Source organism: Amphibalanus amphitrite, unplaced genomic scaffold (genome assembly GCF_019059575.1).
Source record: "Amphibalanus amphitrite isolate SeventyFive unplaced genomic scaffold, NRLGWU_Aamphi_draft 000544F_arrow, whole genome shotgun sequence".
Taxonomy (NCBI): Eukaryota; Metazoa; Arthropoda; class Thecostraca; order Balanomorpha; family Balanidae; genus Amphibalanus; species Amphibalanus amphitrite.
In genome coordinates, this window is record NW_024882038.1 from 106052 (window position 1) to 123794 (window position 17743).

Sequence of the window (17743 nt, forward strand, 5' to 3'; positions counted from 1 at the left end):
ACCGCAAACCGGGCTATGCGTCAACCAAGACAAACGAGGCGCATTGTCACATCTGCACATTCACCAGTCATGAAGAGTTTTTTGAGTGCTGCGCCACTTGCTTGGCAGCCCGCCGCTCCTCAGCCTCAGCTGCTTTCACCTGGTTGAGCCAGCGGATACGCAAGTGCATGCGCGTGGTCACCAACTTACGTGCTATCCGTGCATCAAGCTCTGGTCGCTTTTGCCGCAGCTCACCCAGCAGTCTGCGGACCAAGCCTGTTTGGTCGCTGACAGAGGGACCCATTACCAGGCTGAACAGTACCTCAAACTCCTCCACGACCGTCATCCAGCTGTCGGAAGGCACCAGCAGACTGCCATGGCTGACGGCCCGGATCCAGCTGGAGGGGACTGAGCTCGGAGGTGCCTCCCTGCTGGGCGTCCCCAGGCTGGCGTCGATGCCTCGGCACTTCGCCGCAACATAGCCTGCCACGAAGGACAGAGCCTCTCGCTGAGTCGAGAACGTCTCGAAGTCTGAGCTGATGATGTCTCCGTTTGGCTGCGGCGCCGTCATCTCCGTGTGTGAGAGGGTCACGACAGAAGCATGTGCTTGCTCAAACTGGTTCGCCTCCTCCGCAGCAGTCTGAGCGTCGTCCGAGTCCTCAAACTGAAAAAACGACGATATAGCAGCATCGGTTACATGTCGGTAACATTGACCAACTCATTTGCGATCCACCCGCAAGCTGCATCTTTTGTGTCTAATTTCAACTGTTGTAGTGTACACTGTGATCCAAAACAAATTTTGGCAACGATGGCGCAGGCTCAGTAAGTTTGACAGATGGCATGCAATTGAATGTCGACATGTGACTTTAAGACGCCGTTCATTAATGGGTATAAAATTAAAGGCATAATAGCAGAAGCTCATATTTTTGGCACATTCGTGCCTGGCCCTCTTCACCAATGCATAACTCACCTGGATGAGCAGGCCCTACAATGCCTGGTTGGACAGGCTGGGGGTCGGTGGGTTTGCAGCGCGGCCGGTGGAGAGGAAGGCGCCGTCTGGCTCCAGCTGCAGGACGGCGCGGCTACTCGACTTGCCGCTGACAGCGGCCGTCGGAGCCCGCGCCATCAGCATAACGCGAAGTCGTGACCGCGCCTCTACGGCGTTCGGCGTGGTGTTTGATCCTCCCAGACTCCGTAGCTGCGAAAAGCAGTTTTCCACCAGATCCTGGTTTATGTGTGACGTCATCACATACTTCAGCTCGGTTGTTGTAGTTAGGTCGGTATATAGGCCTCGGAGGGATGCCGTACTGCGCAAAATACCGCGCTGGAAGGGCAGCATCTTCTTCACGCCGTTGGGCTGCTTCGCAGTCACCTTTCGAAGACTTGTGACGAGCCGTTCCATTTTGGCCAGCGCCTGATCTTGTGCGGTCTTGATGTCCGGCGCTGCACCGTACGCACAGCGCTCCACCGTCTGATTGAATTTGGAGCGACTATTCATCACATCGAACCAGGCGTTGGTGGTTAGGACGGCCTCCGCCTGGGCTCCCCGTCTCGGCAGCAGTGCCTTGATGGCCGTCCCCACGGTGTGAGAGAACAGCTGGGTTGCCAGCCGGACACGCTGGCTCACCTGCCTCGCACCCTGCGTATAACAGCGACAATGCATGATCAGAATTGGGTCACATCCAGTATGCTGGCGAACCAGCACTCACCAATCAGTGCAATTATGTGTATTCTAGTTTTGACGGGCTTGTCCGTCTGACAGACCACATTGTGCACTATACATAAACAAGCGAACTCGAAACAGCCATTGTGACGGATTCATAAGAATTTCATTACATTCACACGTTTGAAGTGATAAGTGGAACATCGTACTGGAATCACATGACAGTTCATGTAACTAATAAGTTAACGATCAATTAATTATTAACACATCCACGCACGCACGCATGCGGCGTGAAGGCACTCATAACACACACAAGCACGCGCGCAACCCACACACACAAACACACACAATTCACATTTCACACAAACAAACAAGTAATGAACGACTAAATAAGTAAACAAAATCGGTATAATAAAAATACCTCGATGTGAAGTCTGGTCAGCTTATGGGCGATCCTCAGCTCTCCTCTATCGAGATCCAGGAGCTCTTGAAAGGTGCCGCGGCTGAGCAGTGCAGTGCCTCCACGTTCGTCGGGGACGAGTACACCACCGTTCTCTTGCACCGTGTGAGTTCGCAGAAGCTTGACCAAGTGCGGGGTGTCCGCAAACACCCACACACGTCTAAAAGGAGAGGAGTAGGACTGGGTTAGGATAAGGACCGGGCTAGGATTTCGGCTGAAGTTGGATTGAGAAAGGCGATACAAGAAAGGCGAAAGAAAGGTTTGATATCACATATTTAGATGGCATGGGATTAAAGAGTTAAACTGTTCGAATTATTTTCCATAATAAAGATCGTGTTAACGACACACTGGCAAGTGGCAGTTGGCAGTTGGGGCAACACTCTCAGCAGGCTTTTTTAAAGCGGAACAGTGTTAATCGATACCCATTGAAAATCAAAATATAGATAACTAATATGATGAGTGTCACAGACTGGGCCACCTGACGATTCTGCCCCCTACACCCCTAGCCGAATCATTTGTCAGGGGTGGGAGTCGAACCCACAACATCTGTGACACTCAATGCCCACCAGCAATCAGCATACTATCTGCCATTCACCCAATTTGTATTAAACTATTTGAAGGAAGATCATGATAAGCTGCAGTAAATTCAATAAAATTAAGTGGTCTATCAGCATGCAACTTATGGAACCACTTAAGTTTTGTTAAAATAATTGCAAAAACATTACCTGGCCATGTCAGCAGGATTTGTCAGCCACGTCTGGTTGGCGTTGACCCCAGCTCGTGACCAGAGGGACTCGTTCTCGGCTCCCATGTCGCATACCACGGCTACGACACGCAGGCCCATGGACTCCAGGAGAACGATGATGCCGTCCAGAGTTTCTTTCTTCATCGGTGCATCTAGGTCATAGTATAGTGGCTGCTTCCAAGGCCCACACAAGCCACGGACCATGAGCAGCTGAAGCTTGGACCCTGCTACAACTTGATCAGCAGCAGCATCATAGCAATAGCGGCTATCAAGCGACATTTCATCGAAGGAGATGACACATAGCCGCTCCAGGTCGTTCATTCCGCGCACAGCCCCCTCCAGAACGGTGACGGCTGCCTCCATCACACCGGGCGTGCCGCGGAATGACCGTGACCATCGGGCCAGCGTGGTGTCGGAGGGCAGCGGCAGATGCATGACATCCTTCACATAATCATATGCTCCACGGCTCCTGCAACGGAGACCGAGAGCTCTTGACACATCCTCGGCCGTCCAGTTCACTCGCCGACTGGCATCAGCACTGGCCACCTGCCGCTCTGTGAGAACGCCCAGCCTCATCAGCTTCTCGAGCTTTGAAGCCTTTCGCTCAGCTGCACGAAGTCTCTTCAGCAGAGCCTGCTTTTCCATTTTCCACTTCTGCCTTTGTTTGGTCAGCCGCACTTTGAGACGCCGATTCTCCTTGGAGAGTTTGTGCACCTCCTCCAACGGCGTCAGGATCTGGGTGTTGCCCGGCAGTGTGGAGGCAGCAGTCCATGGCTGTTCTCCGCCATCAGTCTCCTGAGCCGACAGCCCACTGTAAAATAAACAAATTAATGTCAATGTCTATATTTACCTAGATTGCCTTGCCCAGCCTACCTAGAACTTAGATACCTACCTAGTTATGACCTGTGACCAACTGCAACCATACCTGTCAGGAGCCTTATAAACATAAAAAACCTACCCTGTCATGGCTAAAAACTACTTTTCGAACTAGGATATGTGCTCTTGAAGCCTGCCACACCCAGTCAAACATCTCACAGCCTAGTGAACTGCACAACCCACGAACAAACTATAAATTGAAAGATAAGCAATGCAGGTTTAATCACCATGGCATAGATGCTGCACTCTCATCTGAGATGGATGACATGGCATTCTCCGCCAGCATCTTCATCCTTTTTTTGTCCATGCGCTTCTCTCGAGAACTGGATGGAGCCGACCTGTGAGGGCAGCATATGGAACAGGTGAAATACACACTACAAGTTGTGGCATTCTTATAACGGGCGTCTCAGTTGCTGCCACACATTTGGGAGAAGTACCTAGACGTGCCGATTCTTGAGATATTTACACAAATTTTGCTCATGATCATTTCTTATCAAATAGTCTCACAGAACAAAACATAATCTAACCTGGGAGGTGTTTCACTGGACACTGCTACCACGCTGCTATCACATTTCGCGAGCTGATGTCAGACTTGTAGTAGTGTAATTGTATAGAGAATTATATATATATATATATATATATATATATATATATATATATATATATTGAGTAGAAAATGCCATATCAATATAAAATACATTTTCAAGAAGGAAGCTGTATTAGGTATCCATTAGCAATGGCCAATGAGCATCGAGCATGGCCCCTGATACTTACCCTGTGGAGCCATGCAGTTTCTGGCTTGGAATCGCTCCAGCCTTCAGCCATGGCTTCACATTTGGCATACATGATGCCTTCACAAGGAATGATGGATCATAGTCAGATTCTTGAAAGTGTTCAGAGCATATTCTGGATGTCTTCACATTGAAGCTATCTGATCTTGAGCATCTATGCTTCCATGTTGCCAGCAGAGCAGGCTTTGAAAGTGGGAAGCGAAAAAATGAAATGCCTGGTTTTGCAGTAGTGTTTGAACAGCTGCCAACAGCACATCGGCCCATATTTCTTATCACCTTAAGTTCAATCAACAAGCTGAAAGAAAAAGAACAGTGAGCACTTTGACATGTCTGAAAACATGAAGCAAGCTGGCTGGCTTTTGAATGAGTTTTAAAGTAAATAGGGTAAAAAGAGGTAACTTCGTGAAATCCTCAACTGTATTTTTTTAAGTCAATTCTTCTTTTTCTGAGTTTATTTAAACTGACGTAACACACTCAACTTACAGAATTCAAATTGAGAATTAACAAGCGGTGTTTGGTTTAAGCTGGGTCTATGTCGTGTATGTCAGTGAATGACCTTTTTGTCTTGCTTTCCCTGAACCTTTGAAGTGCTGCCAAATGAAAATAATTGTCCCCCTGCTGAACTTCATGAACCCTAACTTCGTGATGAAAAAAGTAAGGCAATCATTTCCTGAACAGCCACCACAACCCAGGTTCTGACAATACCTTTTCCTAACAGATATATCCTTTCCATATCCAGATATTCACTTTGTGCTGCCACTCTGAGTTTATGCTTAACCATGGGCAAGGACGGCAATCATCAGTTATTGTCTGAAGACAACATGCGAGATGCGCTGAGTGCTGACGGCTGTTGAAAGAGGTTAAAATCAGCAAATCTCGCTCTTACGCCATCCCAAGACAAACGCTTGTTTATTATCATCGAAATATACATGAATAAGAAACTATTGACACTACATTTTACTTTCCCCAGAAGACATAAATAGCAGAAAATACAGCAAATAACGATAACGATCCAATCTCAATTTCAAATCAAACCAAAACAAATTCACTTAGGTGGCCTTGAAACGAATAAGCAGAAGCTTTTTTCAAACCATACTGTTAATTTGCAGCCTAATGGCCGTTGCAGCGTTTTAAGCACCGACCAATCAGAGCCGTTGGAGACCAGGTCTCCAGTGACGTAGTCGCGCCGGGTAATGCAATTGGCCCCTGGGCGGCTCCAAATGCCGGGACGGCACCCCCCTGTACCACACTTAGGCCGGAATGATTTCTTGAGGACCTCGGTCGTTGTTTGATTTTCCACCCTCGGCCTTCGGCCTCGGGCGGAATATCAACAACGACCTCTAACCTCAAGAAATCATTTACCGGCCCCGTGTGGTATTTTATATTCCTTAGATTAACGGAAATTTCTGAGTATGAGCGGCCGGCCGGCCGGCCGGCCGTGCGGACGCTTTTGGGAGGCTTATATCTCAGCAACCACTTGACCGATTTACACGAGCTAATTTTTGTAGGGTAGCTTCATTCCTTCTACCAAGTATTGGATTATTCCCGATGCATGTGGCTGACCCCTTATGCACGTGCCACGTGCAAAACGAAGAGGTGTCAGTTTTGTAATTGTTGCAATATCTCAGTAACTGCTTGGCCGATTGCGCTCAAAGTTGGCATGTAGGTAGGCACCCACTAGGCAATGCATATCCATGTGCCAGAGTTGGGGTGCTGCTGCACGTGCGCACGTGCAGGGGTCGTTTCCAGATCTCGAGAACGGCTGGACCGATGGCGCTCAAATGTGGTACACGGTTCGGGACCAGTTAGTAGGGTGCCGTGCACAAGTCAATTGGGACCCATTTTGCACGTGCGCACGTGCAGGGTGCCGCTTCCAGATCTCGAGAACGGCTGGGCCGATTGTGCTCAAATTTGGCTCATCGCTAGAGACCGGTTAGTAGGGTGCCGTGCACAAGCCATTTGGAGGTACCCCCTCGAAATTTCGCACGTGCAAGGCTCACCCTCTCGCTCGCTCCGTTAGTCGCCCCAAAAGGCGCTTTACTGGTATTAAATATTCAATCTTAGCAAGTTTTACCTTTCAGAAATGTGTACATATATCATATCGAGTTCGAGACTAATGTTTGCGCCATCAAATATCATTCATTTGCTGAAGCTAGAAAAGAAAACAATCGTCCAGTTATACATACCGTATGAATGGTGATAATTAGGAGTTTTGACTTTAAGCATAAAGTTTATTTGCATGACCTGGTTTCTGCTGACCTGCAATTATGCGACCAGTGACTAGATAATTGACATGCCTGAAAAGCGTTTAACACGACAGCAAAACAAATACTGCAATAACAGGTACTGGGCGATAGAGAAATATGATTAGTTAGGTCGTTAGTGTAAACTGGTGTGTCAAGATCGCTGTAGAGAAACTAGATGCACGTCAAGTCACCATTCACGCTCCCCCCCTCCGCGGCTCTGCTGTCCCCTCCCCCTGTCCCCTCCCCCATTGTCCCATCCCCCTTCCCGGCGCCCGCGTCGCTTCTACGACCATCGAGCCAGCATAGCCACACAACCAGGTGGACGCCGCAGCAACGCCCTCTCTCTCTCTCTCCCCCCTCTCTCTCTCTCTCTCTCTCTCTCTCTCTCTCTCTCTCTCTCTCCCACGACCCAACACAAACACTTCCCGTTGTAAACAGGACGTGTGTCTCTGCCCCGGGGGCCGTCATTCCACCAGGCCCGTGCGAATGCCAAACAATCCGAGGTCAGTGAACCCTTTCGGTCGGCCTGCCCTCGAAGTACCATTTACTTGTTTGTGCGTTACTCGCTTGGTTTCTGAAGACAAAGGCACATACACTTCACTCTCCTTATCCTCTTCCTCTCTCTCCCTATCCTGTACTCTCTCCTCCTGAGCTATAAGACTGCATGCCGATGTTAATGGGTTATCTGGCTCCCAAGGTGTGGTAAGGGAGGCTGGGAACTGTCAGGTGTTTTGACTAGCCCGGTGGCGACTGACTGCCATGCTGCACAGTGCACAGTCATGCTGTCCTGTCAGGTCATGTCATGCTAGCACTGACTGTTCGTGCGTGAATGTAGATATTACCTTTACCACTTCATAAGGAAGTCAAACGTTATGATTATGTCAAGCAGTACAAAAAAGTTAAAGGCGGTAAAGTGGTCAACGATATACGCAATTCATAATCACAAAAACATAATTCACAAAAAAATACTTCAGCCACATCAGACAAACAAGTTGATGTACAAGTAGTGTTGGTAAGCACTGCAGCTTTCGCTGTTGGTGAATGAAGAAGTGCGACCATCTTGTTGGGCAATTGTTTTCTTTTTTACCTGTTATTCCGGCGAGTGTAAGCGGCCCAAGGGGACATACACCGTCTCTAAATCAATATGACGCGACATTTTTTAGGTCACTTACGAGTATGCGGGCAATGGTCGCTTACCGGCGTAGTTAACCCGGCAGGCGGTGGGTCTACCAGAGCCACCTTCCGCGCGGTGGAGGGGGGCATTTTTTTGCCCTCCCCCCTCGTATCTCCGAAACTACTGGACGGATCCGGAAAATCCAAACGGCGTTCGATAGCCCTGTCAAATTTGTTGAAGGAAACCAAATTTCATTGACCTCGGGGTCACCGATGACGTCACAGGTCAGGTCAAAGATAAAATGTTTCACCGTTCACGGGGCTTCTAGGGAAAGTGCTATAACACCGAGTTAAACGCATTTTGTCGAAAATCAGCGATAAGGCGTCAGTTGTCTAGTACATATGTTGCTATTAGAGGTCACCGGTCATACCAGGTCAGGTCACAGGTCAGGTCACCAAAGGTCACCAAGGGTCACCACATGAACCCAACTTCACTAAGGTTGTGCGATGCATGTTATATGGCCAGTTTTTCATTTCCAACTCAATGGTATTGGTTATAAGACCATCAGGTACGGTTTAGGTCACTTTCTGGTGGAGGTCAGGTCAAGGTCAGGTCAGAAAAGGTCAAATTTCAAAGTTGATATTTTTGCATAAAATTGGTATCGATTCGATGCAGCTCGTCGCGGGGAGTCTAATGGTGGTCTTTGTTTTGCGCTACGAGGTCTAGAATTGCTAAAAATTGAGTTTGAAAATTTTACGTCATCAATTTTAAACAGTTTTTCGCTATAACTTGGCAAAAAAAAGAGGTATTGATCTCAAATTTGGTATGTAGATAGAAGGCGGTAGGGCCTATCACATATATTCCGGTTTTTTTTCTAAATTCAAAAAACTTTTTGGATTTTTCGGCTATTATTTTCAAAAAATCTATTTTTTTATTTTTGGGGGTCAAAATAAAAAAAAATCGAAAAACTGAAATAGTAGTTTTGTAGCCCTCTTGATTCTACACCTTTTATGTTTGAATCATTTTTCTGTATCTCTAAAGCTGTAGGCCTGACAGCTCTTCCCGCGAAACCTTTTTTTGGGTCGAAAATGGCAAAAATTACGTCACTCTGACGTCATTAGCGGCCAACCTGTAATAGCCTTTGGGAAAATTTTTGGTCACCATGTGCGCTAGCTACTCCCGGGAGGGTACTGAAAGTTTGGTGACGATCGGCGCGGCGGTTCTCGAGATATATCGAAAAAACTAAAGGGGGGGGGGCAAAAAAATGCCCCCCCCCCACCGCCTGGAAGGTTAATACATTATCCTAAGAGATTGGAAATAGGCATTAAATGGAAAAGTGGAGGGAAATGGAACTAAAGTCTGGATGCCTATGGGAAAAGGTTACGATGAGTGCATAGCGGTGTGTAAGCACATACGTTTCGATAGCCGATAATTGATGGTGCCCTGTTATGAATGCAGCAAAACGCATATCGCTTGAAGGCTTCCAGTGCTGGAAACTGCATTTGACGGGTGCCATCTAACGCTACTGGAAAGCAAAAAAAAGATACTTAACCCTCGCCGGCACAGGCCACTTTGAGTCCTTCGACGGCACAAGGGGGAGGGGGGTATGTATGCATGCATTTGTATGTATTTACGATCATGGGCGATCCACACATGGCGTGGCGATTACTGCCCAGAGTCTGAGTCGGGTATATGCATGCAGGAACAAAGACCAGTCAAACAACAACAACAACACACACACACGCGCACACAGGAAGACTATATGCACGATTTCTAACATACCGTGTACTTATATACAAGACGAGTGCCTAATTCAGGTCATCACCATGGTCTATCGTTTTTCCACAGAGACTTGACAGCGCGTGCGAATTTAGAGGGTGGCAGCTGTGAAAGTTCGGGAGGTAGGTCGTTTAGGAGCGCGGCGGCACGGTAACTAAAACGCCGCTTACCGGTTTCTAATCGAGGACGCTGGAGCTAGAGAAGGTTATCCTGACGTGTATTTCTATTCCTGGTTGAGGAGTCCCGGTTTCTGGCAAACAGAGGCAAGTGCTACCGGTTCGCCGTAGTGTATCGCCTTACGTGCAGTGGCCATGGTTTGAAGTTTGTACATATATTCGGGCGGCATCCAGTTGAGTTTCTCGCGCAGGTCAGTGACGTGGTCGAATTTGCGGCGGCCGAAAATAACTCGAGTAGCGAAGTTCAGGATCTTTTGGAGTCGATTCAGGTTCTTTTTTGTACCATTTCTGTAAACTGAGAGGCAGTAATTTACTCGGGAGATGACTAGAGCTGTGACAATGGTTTTGATGACCCCATCGGGAAGACAGAGCCGCACATGGGAGAGGCCGATGAGCAGGCCCATTACACCTCCGGCTGAGCTCGGATCATGGGCTTCCCAGGTCAGACAGCTGTCAAAGACCACGCCGAGGTTTCCTGCCTGCGCACATTCCTGCCCGGGTTGGTACGACCCCCCTCGCGTTTGGCCCCTGATGGAGCTAGAGCTTCGTGGAAAAAACGAGCGTGCTGCCCGTCACGAGAGAAAGCCAATGATACCCAATTTTAAGGTCCTAGGTCATCGGTTGACCTTCCAGGTCAGGTCAATGACCCAAAAATCGGGAATATCGTGACCTGTTAGAAAGTCGTAAAGTGTGGCTGCTACTGGGTTTTCCGGGGTGCTGATCACGAATATCGTGTTAGTTTTGATCACAGATGATGTCTTTAAGCGTTTAAAGCAGGTCGGGTCAGGTCAGGTCAGGTCAACCGGTAGGGGTCGTGACGGGTATTCGTAGTACCTGTCATCCGCCTCTGACAGCTTTGTAACATGTTACGAAGGCACCAAAACTACTTCGTATATGTTCAAATGGTTGCTAAATTCGAATTCATCTCCAAAAACGAGCCTAGAAACATGTAACACTCGAAAAAGTGAACCGAGGTCACCAAAGGTCAATGACCTGGCCTGACCTTCAGGTGACCTTGACACCCACCTTAATGCATGGGAGCAACATCAAATCACGTGTTTGAACGTTTGAAACCACGAAAAGCTTGCAAAATTAACATACGCCGAATCGCGATTCCGGCCAAACATGGTCTCGGAAAAAAAGGTCACAGGTCAAAGGTCATTTGGGTCAGGGTCATGGAATTTTCAGGGTAGGTGTAAAATTGATAAATGCGGGGGTACTGAAGGTTAAGTTGCGATCGGCCGCTTTTTACATGAGTTATTCGCGAAAAAAACCTTAGGGGGGTTGCATCAACCCCCCGTGCCGGCAAGGGTTAATGGTTTAGACGAGAAAACCAAACCAAGTCATTTTGGGAGGTGAAATACTTGCAGTCAAACAAAACCAACTGGTCAAAGAAAAAGAAAAAAACGGCTCCATCACTCACGCAAGGCCCGTCAAGTCACATTACATCAGGCGTATTCGTCATGAATACCCCATTAGTTTCTATAGACTGGTATGGCTCGGCTACTTAGAACACACACAAGCATCAATCTTATAATGGAGCACCCATTGACAGCCCATTTTGGCCATAAGTCACACCAGTTCCAGGGCTGTTTGGTCAGAGTGTATGATGAGTGAGGCCTTTGAACTCTAGGCGACCCCACTTCTGTTCATTCTCTTTCAGTGACGCATTTTCGATAATAGTTTCCATTAGAGGTCACGGCGCGGTCAAGAAGCTATTCACGACAAAAAAAAACTGACACTTATTGTTGCACTTGTTGCAGGCTTATGACAGATAGGGTCGACTGCGATATTTTGACGTGCGTTTGTCGCTCCTGCGCATGTGCCCTGGACAATAGTCTATGTCCCTGTCTTTCGGAGAAACCCTGTCTTGTTTGTGCCGTTTCCAAAGCGCCGGTCCTCATAGCTTACAGAAAAGGAAAGAAAAAACACTGTCGCTGTCACTTACTCGCATACCAAGGGATCAGAATGTCCCCAAAATGTTAGCTCCGCTTTACGTGTTGACATGCAATTTAGCAATGATTAACTATGTTTAAGGGAACTCCATTTGCCTTCGCACAGTAAACAATTGCCAAACACGCTACAATTTCATTGATAAATTATTATTATTGCTGTAAACTGGCATGCCTTGGATATTGGGGCGTCTACATGGGTACTTAAATTGTCTGTTGCCTTGGAGCTCATCACGGTACTTGCACGCCACAAATACACACGTCGCGTAACACTCTCATAGTAATTTCATCTTCTCAATATTAATTCTAAGTAATCTCGTAATGCGATCACTTAGAAGACGGTTAATCTGTATCATAAAATTCGCGCCAAGTCACTCCTGCTAAAGATACATCTCTCATATAGCTACAATCTAAGCATATGCTATCAATGCTCAATAGTTACCCTATATCGTAAGAGATTTGTAATTCTAACTATGTATATAGGCCTACACCTACCAGTTCAACCCCAGAAATAGCAAATAATTCTACCAAGAAATAATACTAAAAAAAGTCTCACTTCGCATTAGGCACCCACAGACACACATCACACAAGCACATACGCGAACGCCGAGTATTTGTGACTCATCCACCATTCATTTATCTGCAGAGGAATCGCCCCCGCTTGCATACACTGCGCGGGACACATTCCGTCCCATTTTGCAGTGCCTTACATGCCTCCACCAAAACTGCTCACCGATAAAGACCACAAAGCTAAGAACCACCCCGAGAGGAACGATCATCAGGATAACGAACACATCACCGAATGCCATCTCCCTGAAACCTGCAGGCCTTTCGCAAATAGCATCGTTCGACTTCAGCCACTGGCCTTTGATGCGTTTCAGCAGTCCCTCTTCGTTCAACCTCCTCATGACCTGGTTGATTCTGCCACGAAGATCTTCACGTCCCTTCGCGATGGCCATGTAGACTTCATTGGTCTTCACAGGAAGGTCAGGTATGGGCACGAGGCTACAAGTTTCTTCGCGAAGGATCCTGAAGACGGGGTCGATGTTGACGTAAGTGAGTACTTTGGTCTCCAGCGTCCGTTGTGTGCTAGCTCGATTCCAGTAGATGTCGATGATTCCCTCGCGTGTCTGCGACCTCCGATATAGAGCTCGCTCCTCCTCGCTGCGACTTCGTTTCCAGTCGTTAAGAATCGAGTGGCCCGGCTGAACAGCTAGTCTCCAGCCGGGCTGTTCGTGAAACTCACGGAGGGAGCGGATGGGAAGGTCCTGCTTGGGTACGGTCAAGTAGGAAATGAGGTTGGCCGTGTAGCTGGCGTAGATGATGATGCCCAGCATCCAGCTACAGCTGGTAACGATCCTTACTGCCACAGAGTTTGGGGCACTCTCCCAGCCCTGGCCAACCAGCGAGCGAAAGCTGGCGAGCAGGCAAGCGACCCATCCCATGCGCTCCACCGTTTGTTGACTCTCAGAAGCAGCATGGCTACATCGCACCACTACTCGAAGTGCCGCAGCAAGAGCAAGCAGCGCAACCAGCAACGTCCACCACACATCTGGGTGAAGCGGTTTCAGGAGCGAACTCAGCGTCTCGGTTGTCACTTCGGGTACCAGGTGACTCGACGCCCTAACGTAGAACTTGCTGTGAGTCCGAGTCACCGACACAGCGTCAATGTAGTCGATCACCGTTGCCCTATCTGATCGCATATCCAGCGTCGTGACGGCGATGTCGGCTCTCCCGTAGGCTAGCTCACCGACCATGCCGTTCCATGTGCCGTTGGCTTCCATGCTCCCGTAGAGCGGCTTCAAGAGCGGCACCATGCGGTAGCGCAAGCCGAGCTCGTGAGCGACGGTGTCCCAGAGGTCGTAGAGGTAGCCCTCGCACGTGGTTGTACCGTTTGGTAACACTGTCACCGTCATAAGCGGTGGGTTGTTCACAGTGGTGACCCGCAGCTCTTCGTCGTCTATAATGCCGGAAGAAGACACCAGGGGTAACGACCATATTTGATTTGTAGAAGAAACGCTGCCTTCTTGCGACATTGCCGGAATCGAAGGACGGTGCCGGTTGAAGTTATGACAGATCGCAGACTCTCGCTATAAAGAGCAACGTTTCTGAAGAAGCGCCTGTGGTCCTCTTGGGTCAGATCCACAAACCATTTAGCAACAAACTCACAACTGTTTTCTTATAAATATTTCTGTCCTCTGGCAATTGCAGCTTGTTACCAATACCATTGCATTAAAAGAATTAACATCGGCAATTTTCTTGCGAAAACAAACGTCAAACGAACTTCTTTTGTCAGCACCAGAAGTAAGAGCATCAACGTTGGCGCTGAGTGTTACAGCAACCTTTCGAGGGCGACTGGCGAAATGAACAAACAGCAGTAGTGCTGGCCACGAAGCAGTGAGGTGTGTGCCGTGCGGCCCCACCGATTTAGTGACTGCGACCTAACCGCACAACAACAAGCGTCGTGAGGAGATCGATGGACCAATGGCAGCGTCCCCTGCCTCTATACCAGCATGCATTGTGCTCTAGACAGTGCTCGGTCACGAAGGTAAACCTTGCTTACAGAGTTAGAATAATAGCGAATGAGGGGCATGCAGTATAATTTCATTGCTGATTTTGAGCTATCTAACCGTTGGAGTTTTGCCGTAGAAAAAGTTATTGAATATGTGTTATTCAACTATTTCGTACTCCGAAATTCATTTGAGGTTCATCTTGTCTCTTAGCTTTGTGATATCAGCCTGATTTCAAACTCAATTCCAAAGGGGAGAAAAGTTGGCCCCAGCATTTCCAACAACTTATTTAATCATTTTTACAGGGTTCATACGATACACGCAATCCTTGCATTGCAGCATATGCGTTCCCGAGAATTGCCATGTCCCAATTTCAGCTCAGTAAGGGGCAATTTCAGTAATGTGCACAGATGTAAACGTCGGTCATATATCAAGCTTTCCATGAATTAGTTGCATCCATTATCAACACAATATAGGTAGGCATGAGCAAGCATTTGCAGTAACGTCAAATAGAACTGGGTTGCTAATGACTTTGTGGTTACGTCCGGCTAAACTGATGTTCAATGTCGCCATATAGGTACCTAACTAAAGACATTTGCATTTGGGGGCGTGAGTCATGAATGAAATGTAATTAGGTTCCATAACCACATTTCGAACGGTTGACAAAATTTACTGCCAACACGGAAAGGAGAGCGATAACGAAAGATTGGAAAGCGTGTAGCAGGGAATAACAATGTTTTCCAAGTAGAACGTTGGGCGAAGCTCTGTTGGTGTTTTGCTTTGGAACACATAAAGAAAATAAATTGGATTTCGTCAATCGGAATATAAGTTTAGGCATATAGGTAGCGTCATTAAAGCCAAGCCTAATATAACCTAATTTTAACCCGCGCACCGACGGGGTTCAGCGCCAACTTACAACCGACGGGGGGGGGGGCGGATGACCGCCCTCCCCCTGAGTACTCGAGAATGAAGCAAGATAGCGACAAGCGGTAAACGGCATGGGGTACACACGGACAAGATCTACAATTTTTACATAGGTCATTTTCAGGTCAGGTCAAAGATGACGTCACAGGGGTCAAAAAAGTCAAAATGGCGGCGCTAGATATGGAGAGTTTTTCTCGAATGACGTTCGAATTAGTCAAGCTAGGAACAAACTAATGGCATCATCGTGATCCTCTTGTCAATCCGCATCGAATCATATAGGTATATGTTGACCTCGAAAGGTCACGGGCAAAGGTTGACCTCAGGTCACGTGACCTCGAGGTCATCATGTGTTTCATTCGATGCGCCTTGACGAACTTAAAGGGACAGTATCACCATTTTGATGAAATTTGACATTGCATAGGCCCCACCTTTCTGGTCCGGGAACTGAAGACCGATCCTCGAAGCTCCGCACCGTTATCCCGCTATCGCCGCTCAAAGTACGAAAGGTGTACTACACTTTGAATCGTGCTTCACTATCTTCACTGTTTAAATGTTTGCGCCATTTTGAATTGACCGCCAGTAATAAAACTTTTACCCTGGTCATTTCATCAAATTTTATAAAGCCAAAACGTTATTCGCACTTATTCATCACCGTTAAATTCATTAAATAGTCGTAGGCAATTTCCGCTGTTTCCTTCGGATTCTAGCGGCTCAACAAAGGAATTCCTTCAGCTTGAAGGAATTCCTTCAGCTTGTCACGTGATATCTTCTGGGCAATACCTAATGCTGCCTTTCCCTAACGACAACTCAATCAGAAGAGCGGCCGCGTAAGCGTAGCGTCAATAATGTATTATCTGCGCCAGTTCTGTAGTAATTTCGCAGGCTTCCAAAGTGGCGGCCATGCTTGTAGTGGTGGTTCGCTCATGAAAATGACTCGCTCATGAAAAAATATATTTCACCGAGTTCGGTCCTCAAACTATGTTTTTCTGATTCAGAAAAATAAGAAATGCTAGTAAAAAAAAAATCAGCTCCATACATTGATATTTTTTCGATGATACTGTCCCTTTAACACAATGAGACCATCCGCGCGGCTGTATCTTGTTCCTGTAAGGAGTTATTGGCAAAAAACATTTGGTGACCTTTGATGACATCACATGACCTTACAGCTGGCCAACAGCAAAACAGGCCTCAAGGTAGTGCAGGCTGATCGTATATGAAGTCATGTATGGTATATGGAGCCATTCCGACGCGTTTTAGTGAGAAAAAAAAACAGGGAGTTGATTTCTCCCCCATTGACTTATAATGGGGAGGTCGAGAAATTGACCTGACCTTAGGTCATCGATAGCGAAATTCCGAGATATAAAATTGTAGCTACCAATGACCTAATAACATCCTGCGACTTTCAAAAGCCTCCGTCACCTCCTGTAGCTCTGGCACGGTGACAAAGTTGCAAAAAAGTGACTTGAGGTTGGGTCATTCAAAGTGACCTGGTGACCTGACCTTAAAACTTAGGAGATTCAAACTTGCAGGTTTTCCCGCTATTCACGAAAAACCTCAGGAGGGGGTGGGGGGGGAGGGGCGGATATCCGTCCCCCCGTCGGTGCACGGGTTAAACCTAATTATACTTAATTTTCTTTTCATTGACAACTTGTGATGCTGGACCCATTTTATATCCGAATCACTTAATGTCTCATTTATTGTCATTATTATTTGGAGTGCAGACTTCTGGACAGAGCGCTATATAAGAGCGCTCGCCGCTCGCCCACCATAACGCTAATCTCCAGTCGTCACATAAACAACCCTAATATCACGACTCCCGTCAAGCATTAGTACCCCGATAACCTGCGCACCAAAGCTCTGTGGTCTAACGCCACATCGACCTACGTATTTCATTATGGCTCAGCCTCAGTGAATGGCTGCCAGTCACCTTAAGGTCGGGCATGGCCACACAGAACGACTCATATGGGGCCTCCACAATACGCTGAGGACCGCTGCAGTGCACGCAAACCACTCAGGTGCCTGACAGTCTGATCTATTGAGTTCCTGACTGAGTGCTGCATTGTGTTGTGTTATGTTGTGTTGAGTGTTGAACGTTTAGAGCACTCACAGCACCGGCGCCGATAAACGAGCCGGAAATGTGCAGCGTGAGCTGTTCAGCGAACGATTAAGGTGATGAGCCGATGAAATTTCGATAAATGACACGAGATACACGCTCAAAAGTCAAACAGATACAAATATTGCAAAAACATATGCAATAGGTCACAAGGAGGTATATCGTATGGTATAGTCGATATATGCAAGAAGATAGGTACAGGCAAACCGTCATTCGCAAGGATAGGTACGACGGGCCTTTAGCGCACTGCATGCCTATGGGCATGCATTGCGCTAAAAGTAAAGGCCTCAGGTCGTATTTGCTGAAGCCAGTAGCCAAAAAGGCTGCCGTGCGGTAGCTCATTAGCAGGATCCGTTCCCTTGGTCACCTATCAGTGGCATGCGTTCGGCAATGCCCGCCGGAGGAAGTACTTACT

At 47.6% G+C, this 17743-nt stretch overlaps 1 protein-coding gene across 1 annotated transcript; it reads right to left on the bottom strand.

Annotated features, from left to right (window-relative positions):
• LOC122393618 lies at window positions 1-1089 on the bottom strand. The gene is made up of 2 exons (XM_043389833.1): window positions 950-1089; window positions 1-643 (listed from the first exon to the last, which is right to left on the bottom strand). Exon 2 carries the CDS (start codon window positions 548-550, stop codon window positions 68-70), a length of 483 nt encoding a protein of 160 aa, XP_043245768.1. The 5' UTR covers window positions 551-643; window positions 950-1089; the 3' UTR covers window positions 1-67.
• Between the last annotated feature and the right edge of the window lie 16654 nt (window positions 1090-17743).

Bases quoted from the DNA above. Each gene is read 5' to 3' on its own strand.
- LOC122393618 (XM_043389833.1), bottom strand. From the start codon at position 550: ATGACGGCGCCGCAGCCAAACGGAGACATCATCAGCTCAGACTTCGAG.